The sequence below is a fragment of the Lissotriton helveticus genome, chromosome 7 (genome assembly GCF_964261635.1).
Source record: "Lissotriton helveticus chromosome 7, aLisHel1.1, whole genome shotgun sequence".
NCBI lineage: Eukaryota > Metazoa > Chordata > Amphibia > Caudata > Salamandridae > Lissotriton > Lissotriton helveticus.
The window spans coordinates 856,068,976-856,084,532 of record NC_136068.1 but is presented as its reverse complement, the minus strand read 5'-3'; the positions used below and the strand labels follow the sequence as shown (position 1 = coordinate 856,084,532).

Here is a 15,557-nt window from a genome sequence, read left to right as displayed (position 1 = left end):
CCTGGTGAATTCTCCTTTTTATTATTTTAGTTACTTATTTTAAAGAAGACTGTTCCAAGAAGCTACTTACAGAACTCTGCACTAAAACAATTGAGCGTGGCTATATATGATCTGATTACAGACCAGACTTGTGTTTGCCTTAGAAATAGAAGTAACATTCTTATATGCTCAGCTTTTGCAATTTAAAAAAAAATTAAAAAAAATAAAAAAAATACTGTCACTAGTGAAATTAAATATGTGTGATGAATTATAAATCATTTTATTATGATTTGAATTATCAGAAGGGTGGATTGATGGAGCAGATTTCATCTGCAGTCATGCATTGTTTTATTTTTGTGCTACAGACAGGCTGCATCATTTAAATTGCCACGCACATTTTGGTGCAGGTTAAAAACATGGCACATGAAAAACATGAAAGTGAGGCCTGAAAATGCTTTTGCTGAATTAACATGTTTTTTTGCAATGTAGAGAAAAAGTGGCCTTTTTACCTTTGAAGATTAATAGAATCTGTTTCTCTCTTCCCAGCTCATCCATGTAATCTAGATTTATTATTCCTGTCTTAATAGACTTTGACTTGTTGCATATTTTGATAAACATTTTCAGTTAATAACACCTCTTTTTATAATGTGTGTGAATTAATAATGCACGTGGGAAACATAATGGACTGATTTACATGAAATTAATATTATCTTTGTGTTTGTTTTATTTTTGGGACCTACACAAAACATGGCTGCCTGTGAATCCATCAAGGCTATGACTTGCAATTTAATGAGAATGGAGCATGCGCAGACTGTGGCAGCTTTACTCATGACAAAAAGTCAAGGACAACCTTAACTGTACATTTTTGTGACTGTGCCAATGTACCAGTTAGTTAAAAGTATCCGTTCTGACTACGCTGTGGAAGGAAGAAAGAGAATCAGCATGAAACATTTTTCCTAGTAAATGTTGCAAACATATAAAATGTATTAAGTCATTTGCGCTTCTTTTGTTAAAGCTGGTGAAGTCAGGTTTTTAGAATGAGTCAGGGGGAGTGAGAACTCATGCCCTCATGACTGACCAATCACGTAAGGTTCTCCTGAAAGATGCTACATCTTTGTGTAGTCTGCCAATAATTAGGGTATAAATACTGTCCTCTCTGGATGGGGGCTGGCTATCTCAGCTCAGCTGGCTTCTAGGCTCATTAGGGGTGTGTGAGCCCTTGAGAGAAGGAACAGATTAGGCCAGACATCCTATGGGTTAGGTACGAGAAACGTCCCGGGAGATTGCTGAAGGGGCAGAGGTGCGTCCGAGGAGATTCAGGGGGAGGTTTCATGCTTCCACGTCATATCTTGGCACTTCAGGCCACATTCCTTTGAGGCCTGTGAAGGAGGGGCTGCTTTCCTCTTTTAGACACAGACAGACAGAGTGTGCAGTGGATCAGGATAGAATTAGATGCTAAACTTTAAGTTTATGCTTTGACTAATTAATTAGGTCTGAAAAGATTTATTTCTCTTGTGCATTTATTTCTCTTAATGGGAGATTTTTGCCAACTATTTAATTATTGATTAGCCTTGCAAGACTATTTTTCTTAGAAACTTTTTAAGACTTTTGCGCCACATTTTCATAACTACATGTAATGCTTATATGCAGACTGTAATGTGTTCTGTATTATTGATATTTTTCCTGTTTTCCAAATTCTGTAACCCGATTGATATTTTACTAATGAATAAAGGGTCAGAGAAAAACTTAACTTTTGACTAGAAAATAAAACCCTTTAAAATACTCAACAACTCTCTTTATTGGCTTGAATAATAATTGCAGTTTTTACTGTTCATGATTATTTAAAGTCTCCTGAAGGTAATACATGGTGTGAAGGGCCCAACACCTTTTGAGCGGTAAATTAGAGGTAGCATGAGGGTTTTGCATTGAGAAACTACCAGAAGAAATTACCGCTCCATCAACTGTATCCTCAATACAAACCCCAAGTCAGAGACAGCCCGCTACACACAGATTAGGATGGAAGGTTGCCTCATGACTGGATCCTCACGGCAAATCACACATCAGAGACAGACTGCTACACATAGATTAGGATGGAAGGTTGACGCAACCAGATCCTTACTGCGAACCAATAGTCAGAGACAACCCACTAAACAGAGGTTAGGAGGGAAGGTTGCAAGACCTAATTCCTCCTCTTTATGGAGCACCTTCATAAAGTTCACAAACACGCTCCGAACTACCCACCTACGACTAATGTCATTCAAGAACACATTTTCCCAGTAGGAAACCTGTGCCGAATTAGCTTCAACAGACAAACGTCTGTATTAACCAGATAGAGTCCAAGCAATTGGTGAACACTGCACTATGTCAAAATCCAGTAACTTAACCTAACATAACGAGGCAGGGAGGATTGACTGAAACACTGGTGCATCGACCAAAACACAGTGTCTGAAGCTGAGAAACAATATGAGAGAGAGTGAATTTCTGTTTAATAAAATACTTTTATACAGTGTTGAGGCTGAACTAAACACCACTCGCTCTGTGGCCGTGCAACTAAGACCACGTAATATGAAGGTGTAAAATGGTATCAACTTTTTCATCCAGCACTATATCTTCACAGAGCCAGAGAGATTTTGTATCAAACGATGATAAAAATGATAGTTTGACCCATCCTGATTTGTTCAGAATTTCGGACACTCCTGGATAACTAAACAGTTCCCTGTATCAAATCTCATTTTACAGACCTGAAAAAAAGATGCGAGGTTGAGATTCTTCCCATCACATACTGGCTCCAGAAAAACACTGCCTTTCAGCCTCAGCAATTATTCACTATTTTTCAAAGAGATAATCGCTGCTCAAAATATCCAGGACACATCTGTAATACCACATTAAAAACATTAATATGAATATATTTTTGGAGGCGAAGGTGCTACATGCCGAAGGAACAGGGCTCCCCAGTAAAATTTATTCATGTAGCCACCTAACACCCATCTCAGAGGCGAGAATTTTTCTTTCTGTTTATACCTTTTATTAATGTATTTATTTAAATGCTTTGTAAAGTGCTGTCCTTCGACTGAAGCGCTTGCAAGTGCTGCCCGACGACATTTTGCGGCAGCTTAAGAGGAGGCGTACAAGCACGCAGGTGCTCCCAGGTTGCCTGTAGACGTCTGGAGAAGTGCTCTCCTACTTCCATTAGTCTTTGAATCAGTTCTCTATTAGCTGAATTTTGGGGCATATTATCAACACAGGCGTTAAAATTATCGCTGCTTTTATCGGCAGAAAACTGCCGCAAAAGCGGCTTTAGCGGCAGTTTTCTGCCGATAAAAGCAGCGATAATTTTATCGCCTGTGTTGATAATATGCCCCTTTGTTCCTTGCCTGAAGTAAGGCTGCCCTAGAAATTGGCAGTTTAATATAATATTCTCTTTAATTTAACCTAAATTATCAACTGCAGGGACTGGTTCTACTTTTGTGAATTTGCAATACGCTGAAATACAAGCCATATATTTCCAATAGTTTGTATTAGAAGCAGAGACGTTTTAAGGCATGGGCAAAGTGGGCCTTGGCCCATGGCCCCAGCTTTTCAAGGGGCCCCCTGAGAGAGCCATTTGAATTCCCCTAAGCCTCCCTCAGTCTGCAGCACTTTTCTACATATTGGAGATGTGGGAGGCCGTCATTTTTGATCGCTGAGCTCATGTTTCTTCATTCTAATTTGCCGCTGCTGCTGCACCATTATCACAATGTGTTCAGTTTCTTTATATATTTTCTGCTGCTTTTCCTGGTTGTGATGAAGGATTCAGCTTTGTGCTTCCAGTAACAAATTGACTTTTTTGCGAATAATTATTTATTATATTTGGTGTAATATTTTCTTTATACAATTGTCAAATGAAGCACCCTTTTTCACTAACAATGCTTTTCTGAGGCACTCTAATTGTTTATTTTGAAGGTTTCCTTTACTCTGGTCTTCACATCCAGTTTCATTGTCATTGGAATCTACTATTTCCTGGTTTTTCTACGTCACTTATTGTTAAAATCCTTAATTTTACTCCAGTCTTTTGGTGAGTTCTGTACACGCTACAATGGCTAATGATATCCACTCTGCTAGGTCCTCCGTATATGGCACAAAACCAAAGAGGCATAAAAATTACCCACCTTCTCCCATTCACTCATCTCAGAATCCGGTTTTGGACTCTATTTTAGATGAAGTCTGTGGTCTTCAAACTTTTATGGCGGCAACAAATGACAAGCAAAAACAAATTGAGGAGAGATGGATTGTTATGGAATGCAAGGTGTTAGAACTAGAACAATGTGTCAGCGACCTACAGGATGTATCTACAAAGACTCCACTCCTAGAGCAGGAAATTCATGAACTGAAAATTCACACAGAGGACCTTGAAAATCGGAATTGCAGAAACAACTTACGCCCGTATGGTCTTCCAGAAAATATATAAGGTTCGAATATGGTACTGTTTCTACAGAAATTCCTTCCAGAGTTATTGGATCTTCAATCTTCAACTACTCCCCTCAACATACAAAGAGCACATTGTTTGGGGCATTTAAACTCTAATGCTACAAAACCACGTGGCATCATCATACTTTTTCCTAGAGTTTACTGAACTAATGCATATCTTGAAAGCTGCAAGACTTAAACATCTTCTTATTTGGTCTGGCCATAATATCTTCATTTCTCAGGATATCTCCAATGCAACTAACGCACGTCGTAAATAATTCCTTGCTTTGTGCCCTCAGATGAGACATCTTAACATTCAATATGGAATCCTCCATCCATGTCTTTGCAAGTTTACTCATGATGGTCGTTCACGTTCTTTTGATGATCCGGAAAAACTTAAACTTTATCTTCACAACCTCTCTCCCAATGGAATGGATACCAATACCTGATTCTTCTAGTTTTTTTTAGGATTGTCTATTTAATCTAATTTCTCATGTTTATGCAATTTTCTCAGATCCTAACTGTTCTCTTCTTTTTTCTGTTTCTTATTCTCATGAGGCTCTCTTCCTCTCATCTACGTTATTCTTATTTCTGAGGTCCGTACCATCTTGCGTCACTATGCTCCTTTTTCATTGCTTTCTTTTCTTCTTACAGATCTGGTTGTATCGCGATGATCTGTTTGCTTGCTACCTCCTTCTGTTTCTCTTCTTTACCTTCTTTCCTCTTTTTTCTACTTTTCTTGTTGTGTCCAGATTTTCTTCTTTGATACTTGTTCTTTGTTTAGTACTACGCCACAGTGTATCTCACTCCTTTTTCTGTACTTTAATAAATACTGTACTTTTATTAGTGTGTCTTTCCTCTCTCATATTGACCAATGTTTGTCTTTTTTCTTCTGTTCATTTTACAGTTTTGTGTCCCTAGATCCTCATGTACCCCTTAATCCATCGTCATGGTTAATGTGGTTTCGTGGAATGTTCATTGTCTTGGTCATCCCGTCAAGAGTCAAAAGGTACTGTCTCATTTAGCTAAACTTTAGCAGGAAACCCATTGTAACGACAGAGTCTCTTAAACTCAAACGTAATTGGGTCAATCAAATAGTTTTTTCTCCTGCTATTGATCGTCATGGTGGTGTTGCTATATTATTTCATAAGTCTGCTAATGCACAGATCTTGTCATCAGATTGTGATACCTCAGGTCGTTGGGTAATGGTTGATGTTATAATTAACAAAAAACAAATCACCTTCTTTAATATTTATGGCCCTGTCAAACCAGATCCAGAATTTTGGCAATCTATAAAAGTGAAACTGTTATCAATTTCCAATTCAAATATTGTGTTTGGTGGTGATTTTAATAATTGGTTGGACCCGTTCTCAGACAGATTCTCTAAATGTAAATTTAAACCAGATAAATCCCACAAATCATTTCAATCGACCAGTGCCTCTCGTCCTCTGTTTGATTCGTGGAAAACTTGTAATCCAGATACTACAGAATTTACTTTCTACTCTCCTGTACATCATCGTAGATCTCGTATTGATTATATTTAAATTTCCAAATCACTGTTACCTTGCCTTCTACAATCTGAAATTGGGTCTATTTTTATTTCGGACCATGCTCCTGTATCAACATCTATTGATTTATCCATCACCACATGCAAACAGGGTCGGTGGCATTTTAATAATTCTATCTTAACAGATCGTACATTCCTGTCAGAAGCCACGGCCTTTATTAAGGAAATTTTTGTCCTTAATAAATCTATAGATACATCAGTACACAATAATTGGGATGCTTTTAAAGCTTCCTTTATAGCTTTAACTATTGCATACTCTGCAAAGAAAAAGAAACTAATAAATGATAACTATAAAGAAACATTAAATCATCTCAAGACATTAGAACATACTTACTACTCTTATAAATCCCCGTCGTCTCTACAAGACCTGATTAAAGCTAAATCCACCTTGAATAAAATAATCACTACAGACGCTTGTAACATTCTCCTTAAGATTAAATCGAAATATCATGGAGGCCAAAACAAGGCAGGGAAAATGTTAGCAAATTATTTAAAAATCAAATCAGAACGTAAAGTTATCGGCCCCATTCACTCAGAATTAACCAATGCACTCCTATCATCAGATTCTGAGATTATTAATACATTCCAATCATATTATAATCTTTTATATACGGAAACCACTACACCGTCTCAGGAAGATTTTACCTTTTTTTTCCGAGATATTCCCAAACCTATCACCTCATCAGATCTATTTAATCAACTTGAAGAGGATATCTCTCTTCAAGAATTATCTAATGCTCTTAAATCCTTACGAAAAGCGAAGGCTCCTGGCCCTGATGGCTTTTCAACTATATTATTTCTAGCTTTTTCTTCCTTTTTTGCCCCTAAATGATTAGAACTTTTTAACTCTTTCATTTTCAATTCTAAGGCCTGTGGCTCTTTTTTGGAAGCCCTCATTATTGTAATCACAAAACCAGACAAGGATCCCTCCTCTTGCAAAATTTTTCGTCCTATCTCACTAATCAATTATGATTGTAAAATTTTTGCAAAAATATTAGCATCTCGTTTGGAGAAAATTATTCCCATGATTATCAATCCAGATCAAGCTGGTTTTGTTAAAGGACGCCTGGCTTCTGATAATGGTAGAATGTTTTCCAATATTCTGGCTCTTAGTAAAAAATATCCCTCTCCACTAGATGCATTATCTTCAGAGGCAGAGAAAGCCTTCGATCGTGTTAATTGGGATTTCATGATTCACACATTACTTTGGTTTGACTTTGGCCCAAAGTTTATCTCATATGTTAAATTATTATATGCAAATCCAAAAGCTTGTGTTTTTGTTAATGGTAATTTTTCCCCATATTTTAACCTTCAAAGAGGTACACGTCAGGGCTGTCCTCTTTCCCCCTTACTCTTTTTGTTATGTTTGTAACCTTTTTTAGAGCGTATTAGAAGTAATCCTCTCATAACTGGTTTTAAAATGAAATCACATCACATTAAACTGCCTACGCTGAGGATGTCCTTATTTATATGTCTAATCCTGAATCTTCCCTACCCCCCTTTTTACAGGAGATTTCTGCTTTCTCTAAGGTTTCAGGCTATAAATTAAATTATTCCAAGACCAAGATTCTTCCCTTAAACCCTTCATGTTACAAACATATGTTTGACTCGACCAATTTTGCTTGGTGTCCTCAAAAAATTAAGTTATCTTGGCACTTGGTTCTCAGCTAACATCCGTGATACATTACTCCATAACTTCACTGCCCTCAAACTTAAAATTACCAATTTATTAACTCTTTGGTCGCCTTGATTTTTATCATGGTGGGGCAGACTTGACACAATTAAAATGATGATTGTGCCTCAGATATTGTTTTTATTATTGATTTTACCCTTTAAAATTCCTAAATATTATATTACTCAAATTAATTAGTTATTTATAAAATTCCTTTGGAATAATAAACATGCACGTATTGCTCTATCCAAACTGATTCGTCCCAAATGCGAGGATGGTGTGAGATTTCCTGACTTCCAATTGTATCATACTGCTTTTCGACTTCGTCAATTTTATGCTTTATCAAAAGATTATCAAGATTTACGTAAACCTTCATGGATTAAAGTTCAATGTTCATTATTAAATTATTTCTCTGTACAAGATATTGTATACATGACGAACTGTACTTTTATTTCTAAATACCCAATTTTAAAACATCCTCAATACCTATTGCGTAATCTTTTCTTTAAAACATTTGACAAATATCAATCTTTGTTAGCCTCCTCACTATGGTTTAATAAATACATTAAATTTGAACACAAACCTTTCTATTACAAACAATGGAAAGAAAAGGGTATTTTTTATGTCCATCAATTGTTCGTTAATAATACGGTTCTATCCTTCACTCAATTACTAGAGTCCTTTCACCTACCTAATTCCTGTATCCAACAATACAACACCCTAACTCCCATTTTACAAGATTGTATACAAAGTTTTCTTACTTTGGATGAAGTATGTAGGAAGGATGTAGGATGTAGGAAGTTGTACTTCCTACATCCTTCATACCCGATACCCCTTACATCAACTCCCTTCTGATATTATACCTAGTGCTTCAGTTATATACAAAATGTTATCTACACTGATTAGTGCACATAGCATTCAAGTGTGGAACTTGAATGGGAACAAGATTTATCACAGACATTATCTGTCTCTCAGTGGGATAAGTTTTGGCAAAAACTTTTCAAGACATCTAAAGCTGCAAATATCACACAATCTTTATATTTTATTTATAATAGAGTTCTTATCACTCCCATTCTATTACATAAATCCAATCACCCTGTCTCACCATCTTGTTGGTCGTGTCTCAATGACGAAGGATCTTTACTCCACTTATTGTTTTACTGTCCTAAGGTGCATGCTTTTTGGGAAGCTATATGGTCAAAACATATCTTAATTTTGTCATGCCAGAGTCCATTTAATGTGAAAAAAAAATTCTATGTACTATGTCACCAGATTTTGAGCAAATTACTTCTAGATCTATTTCATTTGATCTATTTCTTGCTGTTGCGTTTAAAGTTATATTACCTTGTTGGAAAGACAACTCTAAATTATCTTTCTTACTTTGGTGGAATTTAATTTGTGATGAACATAGAATTGCTTCTATTCCTCAGTCTTCACTTCACCTACAGATTACATATGATTTATTGTGGTTACCATTCACTACTTTTTTATCATCATCATCTTAATCCTTACTATTTTCTACTTTTCATTTCATATTTCTTCCTTCTCTTTCTTCTTCTTCTTCCTTCTTCTCTTCTCTCTCCCTCTCCTTTCTCTCTCCCTCTTCTTTATAAATCTACCATTCTTTTCTCTTAACATTTTCTTCACTCTAATATTTACACAGGTTATATCTCTTTCTTATGTATTCTTATTCTTTCATGGGTACTGTTAAGGAAATTTAATATATATTTCTATACCAAAGTTGATGGCTGTACTTATTTTATGCTTGTGTTCTTTATCTTCAATAAAAATTACTTAACAAAAAAAAATAAGTACCAATAAGCACATTTGCATCCTGGCAGCACTTGTATCAAATGAGGACTGTGCGGTCATTTCTCTGAAAAATAGACCAAATGTGCCTTTTGGTTCCAAATCTCTCAGGCCTATCCCTTCAGCTATGTACGCATTGATGTTGCACAGTGGATAGTACATTTACGTTGATGGGTGCACTCAGGAAAGCAACGGAGAAATAAAAGTATACCAAGAAAAAGAACATGTAATTTGCTTTCTTCTACCTCTGGCCTCTGTACCCTATTATCTAGGCAAAATGCCAGCTGCAATGCCCCAAAAAACAACGGCGACTGTCATGACACCGCAATGCATCCCCTTCAGCTTCTACAAATGGAACTAGTGCATGATGGACATTTTTGTTTGAAATGTTCCATAGAAGTATTATTAACTCTGGGTTTGGACTTGTAGGTCAATTTTTATTGGTATAAAAGAAAAGGATGCTCTAAACCAAGGATTAATTGACTGTGCAGATTCCTTTACAGCAAGCAGTGTTCTGTGGTTTTCCTTTGCTTCTAAGCTCTTCCGGCAGAATGTTTCAACAAGCACTGATATCGCAAATCCCGGTCCTTCCCATCGATCAGCAGAAGCGGCGTTCTCGTGAAGTAGTCTATCATCTGAGGCACCGACTGGAAGTGCTGAATTAAACAGACAAATAAAAAAAAGGTGAACGCTGAACAGCTGCTGAAATATACAAACACTTGAAATACGTTAAATATTAATGTTTTTAACCTGTAATGCGCAGGAGAACATAGAGCTGACACAACCAATCACATGTTATCAGAGCACAATTGGTGGGAGGCTGAGCCTCACTGCCATACCCTCCTGGTCTTGGTCCTGGCACCTGCCAGATGTTTCTCTTCCCAGTCGATTGTCCTTGTAAGTATGCCCCCTACATCAAGCAATACTCTTTTCCCAGCATTTGTCCCACCTTTCTCGATCCACACTTTTTCTAGAATATTTCGCACCCATCATGACAATGTCCATTAGCACTGCCTTCAGCCCATCCTTGATGCTACCATCTCATTCAAACTCAGCATCTACTGGCACAGCTGCCCCTTTGAGGATGTCCCCGCTCTAGTAGTTAATATGCACAGGGGATATTTCATGTGTAGATGTTGACCGTGTCATTAAGTGGAACACACATCAGCCCCTGCTCTTTTGGTGGTTTCACACATGCTTATAATTGTGTGACATGAGCCCAAGGAGCTCTTGCGCGCTCCTCACAACCGAGGATGCAATGAGATGAAGCATTACTAGCCACCTTGCCACTCCCATGATCCAGTATTTTACTCCCGTAATTGTATACTTTTTTTATTTCTGTGCCTGAAACTGAGACTGGAGAACAGACTAGGGCAGAAGCACAGCAAGAAACATTGATGGTAAAAGAAAGGGAAAGACTGAGATTCAGATAGTTGCATGCTGATGAACAGAAACATGAACCAAGGACTGATGTCAATTCACCAACAAATGTCAGCTTCACATCAGATGCATGACCCTGCTTCACTAAATATCATGATCATACCAAGTAAACTCTTCCTCCTCCTGTAAAATTCTAAAATTGTTGCACTCACAGCAACTGCACTATCTCATACTAGCCTAACTGGCATTTTCAATGTGCTTGTTGGAAAACGAGGCAGCATCTGCGAGGCCTGCACAAATAACATCACTACATTTGTCCTTCACTGGGAACCAAACACCCAATTGTAGCGCCTGACTCTCAGAGGGTAGCGTTGCAGAGCAGTCTGGGGCTTACTCAAGGGAGTTGGTGTGGGCTAGTAATCGCCATTTTCAGGTGTGCAGAAATAAAACTCAATAATTGACTGTCCAGTCTGTACTTTGCTTTATAAAAGTAAGAGTACATTTATTAAACACACACTACTCAATACTATACACCAATTTACAAATATACATTAGCTGTTGGAATTACGTTGTGAAATTGCATAACATTTCCACCCCTCCCACGGGGGGGTGAGGTCTAGCATCACCACTCCCATGAATGCACATCATCTCGCCCCCTAATGCAATTAGTTGAACATAACCTGGGGCATGGACCCTGCGCACTGGCGCCATCCCACTGGAGACACCTCAGATTACCTCAACAAGCATTAAAAAGGGTACACCTGTCTTGGTGACACATAACCCTGACTGAGCATCTCCTACGGACCATAAAGTATGCACCTCTAAATCTTCGGGGCTAACAGTCTGGGCTTTTCCTCACCTAACAGCAGCGGCAAGAATACATGTTTAAGCATCACTTAAAATGACAGTACTTATCACAGTCGTTAACCAACTCAGCCCTTCATCCCTTAGTGCACTTCTCAATGCACCTCCAGCTGTAGAACAAAAGATCCAGCCCAGAAGGTTTTTATATGCTGCCTGAGCCCTTGAGGGGTTATTATTTCAGAGGCCCCATGAAACTTATGGGCGGACTGTCCTCCCTTTGTGATGGGGGAGGCTGCGTTGCTCCTGCAGCTCCCCCTGCACAACTTTTCACACATGAGGGTGACCCCCTCCTCTGGGGGCCACCAGCCATCAAAACAATAGATTTCTAAATGCCAAGGCATTGTGGGGCGCTTTGTACTCCTTGTTATGAATATTGTATTAGCGTCTCTCCCGCTGTGCTGGAGAGAGCAGCGATGTCGCAGTGGTGCTTTTGCTCCTTGGTGGGGGGCCCGGTCTCACCCCGACCCCCAGGTGAGGGTAATGCGGCTCAGGGAGCCTACCGCCAGCTGCTCCTGCTGATTGTTGGGGGCCTGGTCCCACCTGGGCCCCTGGCTCCTCCTTCTTGGGTCCCCAGTCCCACCCGGGGGCAAAACATACTGCTCCTCCGTTGGAGGGCAGCCAGGGAGCCCACCCCCGGCTGCCCCCGCCTGCTCCCTCCACCCTTTGGGTCTCTCAGAGGGGGTATTCAGCAGGGAGCTGTCTTCACTGACTCCCTGCCCCAACCTTTCACCTGTCTCTCTCCGTGCGCCTCTCTTATGCTTGTGCAGAGGCCAAGGCTGCTGCTCACTCTTCTTGGACTCTTCTCCTGCAGCTGTTCAGGACCCTGGGGACAGTCAGGGGGTTCCTCCTTCCCACTGCCCATTGCACCAGTCTCCAGCACCTTCTGCTTCAGCAGACCACTCACCAGAGAAAGCGTCTCTTCCTGTGCAAGCACTTTTTAAAAGTTGAGTAGGGGGCTGGCAGGAAATCTCTGTTTGTCTTATCAAACAGCGACACATCACTTCACTGCCCCTGCTCCCTCCTTCCTGCCCAGCCTCTGGGCTTGTTAAAAATGGCGTCGTCCAGGGTCTCTCGTCACATGGTCTCTGAAAAAGCCCCTTCCCTCCTTGGTGCAGCCTGGTGCCTGGCACCCAGTGTTGATTCAGAAAAGGGGGTGGTGATGAACAGAGTGCCTGAATTAAGCAGACCACTCTTACCCAGTCCAAAGATCAGGGCTTGATCCATCACCGTTTTTTAGCTCACTGCACCATCCCAGCTCAGAACTTGGCTATATGCAAATTAGTCTGTTCCTGTCCCAGTGCATGATGGGAACAGGGCAAACCAAACTACCAAACCAATTCTTATACTGGGAAGGAAACAAGCTTCCGGGGACCGGTTTCTGCCATTTCAGGCGTCGTCGGCCCGGCTTGCTTGAATCCTGATGGTGCAATGAGCAAGGGACTCACATCTGAGTATACCCTTCCACGCTTATGGTGGACAAAATGATTCAGAAAAGGGGGTGGTGATGCGCAGGAGAACATAGAGCTGACACAACCAATCACATGTTATCAGAGCACAATTGGTGGGAGGCTGAGCCTCACTGCCATACCCTCCTGGTCTTGGTCCTGGCACCTGCCAGATGTTTCTCTTCCCAGTCGATTGTCCTTGTAAGTATGCCCCCTACATCAAGCAATACTCTTTTCCCAGCATTTGTCCCACCTTTCTCGATCCACACTTTTTCTAGAATATTTCGCACCCATCATGACAATGTCCATTAGCACTGCCTTCAGCCCATCCTTGATGCTACCATCTCATTCAAACTCAGCATCTACTGGCACAGCTGCCCCTTTGAGGATGTCCCCGCTCTAGTAGTTAATATGCACAGGGGATATTTCATGTGTAGATTTGACCGTGTCATTAAGTGGAACACACATCAGCTCCTGCTCTTTTGGTGGTTTCACACATGCTTATAATTGTGTGACATGAGCCCAAGGAGCTCTTGCGCGCTCCTCACAACCGAGGATGCAATGAGATGAAGCATTACTAGCCACCTTGCCACTCCCATGATCCAGTATTTTACTCCCGTAATTGTATACTTTTTTTATTTCTGTGCCTGAAACTGAGACTGGAGAACAGACTAGGGCAGAAGCACAGCAAGAAACATTGATGGTAAAAGAAAGGGAAAGACTGAGATTCAGATAGTTGCATGCTGATGAACAGAAACATGAACCAAGGACTGATGTCAATTCACCAACAAATGTCAGCTTCACATCAGATGCATGACCCTGCTTCACTAAATATTATGATCATACCAAGTAAACTCTTCCTCCTCCTGTAAAATTCTAAAATTGTTGCACTCACAGCAACTGCACTATCTCATACTAGCCTAACTGGCATTTTCAATGTGCTTGTTGGAAAACGAGGCAGCATCTGCGAGGCCTGCACAAATAACATCACTACATTTGTCCTTCACTGGGAACCAAACACCCAATTGTAGCGCCTGACTCTCAGAGGGTAGCGTTGCAGAGCAGTCTGGGGCTTACTCAAGGGAGTTGGTGTGGGCTAGTAATCGCCATTTTCAGGTGTGCAGAAATAAAACTCAATAATTGACTGTCCAGTCTGTACTTTGCTTTATAAAAGTAAGAGTACATTTATTAAACACACACTACTCAATACTATACACCAATTTACAAATATACATTAGCTGTTGGAATTACGTTGTGAAATTGCATAACATTTCCACCCCTCCCACGGGGGGGGGTGAGGTCTAGCATCACCACTCCCATGAATGCACATCATCTCGCCCCCTAATGCAATTAGTTGAACATAACCTGGGGCATGGACCCTGCGCACTGGCGCCATCCCACTGGAGACACCTCAGATTACCTCAACAAGCATTAAAAAGGGTACACCTGCCTTGGTGACACATAACCCTGACTGAGCATCTCCTACGGACCATAAAGTATGCACCTCTAAATCTTCGGGGCTAACAGTCTGGGTTTTTCCTCACCTAACAGCAGCGGCAAGAATACATGTTTAAGCATCACTTAAAATGACAGTACTTATCACAGTCGTTAACCAACTCAGCCCTTCATCCCTTAGTGCACTTCTCAATGCACCTCCAGCTGTAGAACAAAAGATCCAGCCCAGAAGGTTTTTATATGCTGCCTGAGCCCTTGAGGGGTTATTATTTCAGAGGCCCCATGAAACTTATGGGCGGACTGTCCTCCCTTTGTGATGGGGGAGGCTGCGTTGCTCCTGCAGCTCCCCCTGCACAACTTTTCGCACATGAGGGTGACCCCCTCTTCTGGGGGCCACCAGCCATCAAAACAATAGATTTCTAAATGCCAAGGCATTGTGGGGCGCTTTGTACTCCTTGTTATGAATATTGTATTAGCGTCTCTCCCGCTGTGCTGGAGAGAGCAGCGATGTCGCAGTGGTGCTTTTGCTCCTTGGTGGGGGGCCCGGTCTCACCCCGACCCCCAGGTGAGGGTAATGCGGCTCAGGGAGCCTACCGCCAGCTGCTCCTGCTGATTGTTGGGGGCCTGGTCCCACCTGGGCCCCTGGCTCCTCCTTCTTGGGTCCCCAGTCCCACCCGGGGGCAAAACATACTGCTCCTCCGTTGGAGGGCAGCCAGGGAGCCCACCCCCGGCTGCCCCCGCCTGCTCCCTCCACCCTTTGGGTCTCTCAGAGGGGGTATTCAGCAGGGAGCTGTCTTCACTGACTCCCTGCCCCAACCTTTCACCTGTCTCTCTCCGTGCGCCTCTCTTATGCTTGTGCAGAGGCCAAGGCTGCTGCTCACTCTTCTTGGACTCTTCTCCTGCAGCTGTTCAGGACCCTGGGGACAGTCAGGGGGTTCCT

At 41.0% G+C, this 15,557-nt stretch overlaps 1 protein-coding gene across 7 annotated transcripts in view; it reads right to left on the bottom strand.

The window, feature by feature from the left end:
• Positions 1–9,889: 9,889 nt before the first annotated feature.
• Positions 9,890–15,557, bottom strand: part of LCP2 (lymphocyte cytosolic protein 2) — a 665,418-nt gene continuing 659,750 nt past the window's right edge. For all 7 annotated transcript variants that reach the window (XM_078653368.1, XM_078653363.1, XM_078653365.1 and 4 more), the window contains one exon: positions 9,890–10,129. In XM_078653368.1, the coding sequence (XP_078509494.1) occupies positions 10,007–10,129 (123 nt within the window). In that variant the 3' untranslated portion in view covers positions 9,890–10,006. The remainder of the gene's footprint in view (positions 10,130–15,557) is intronic.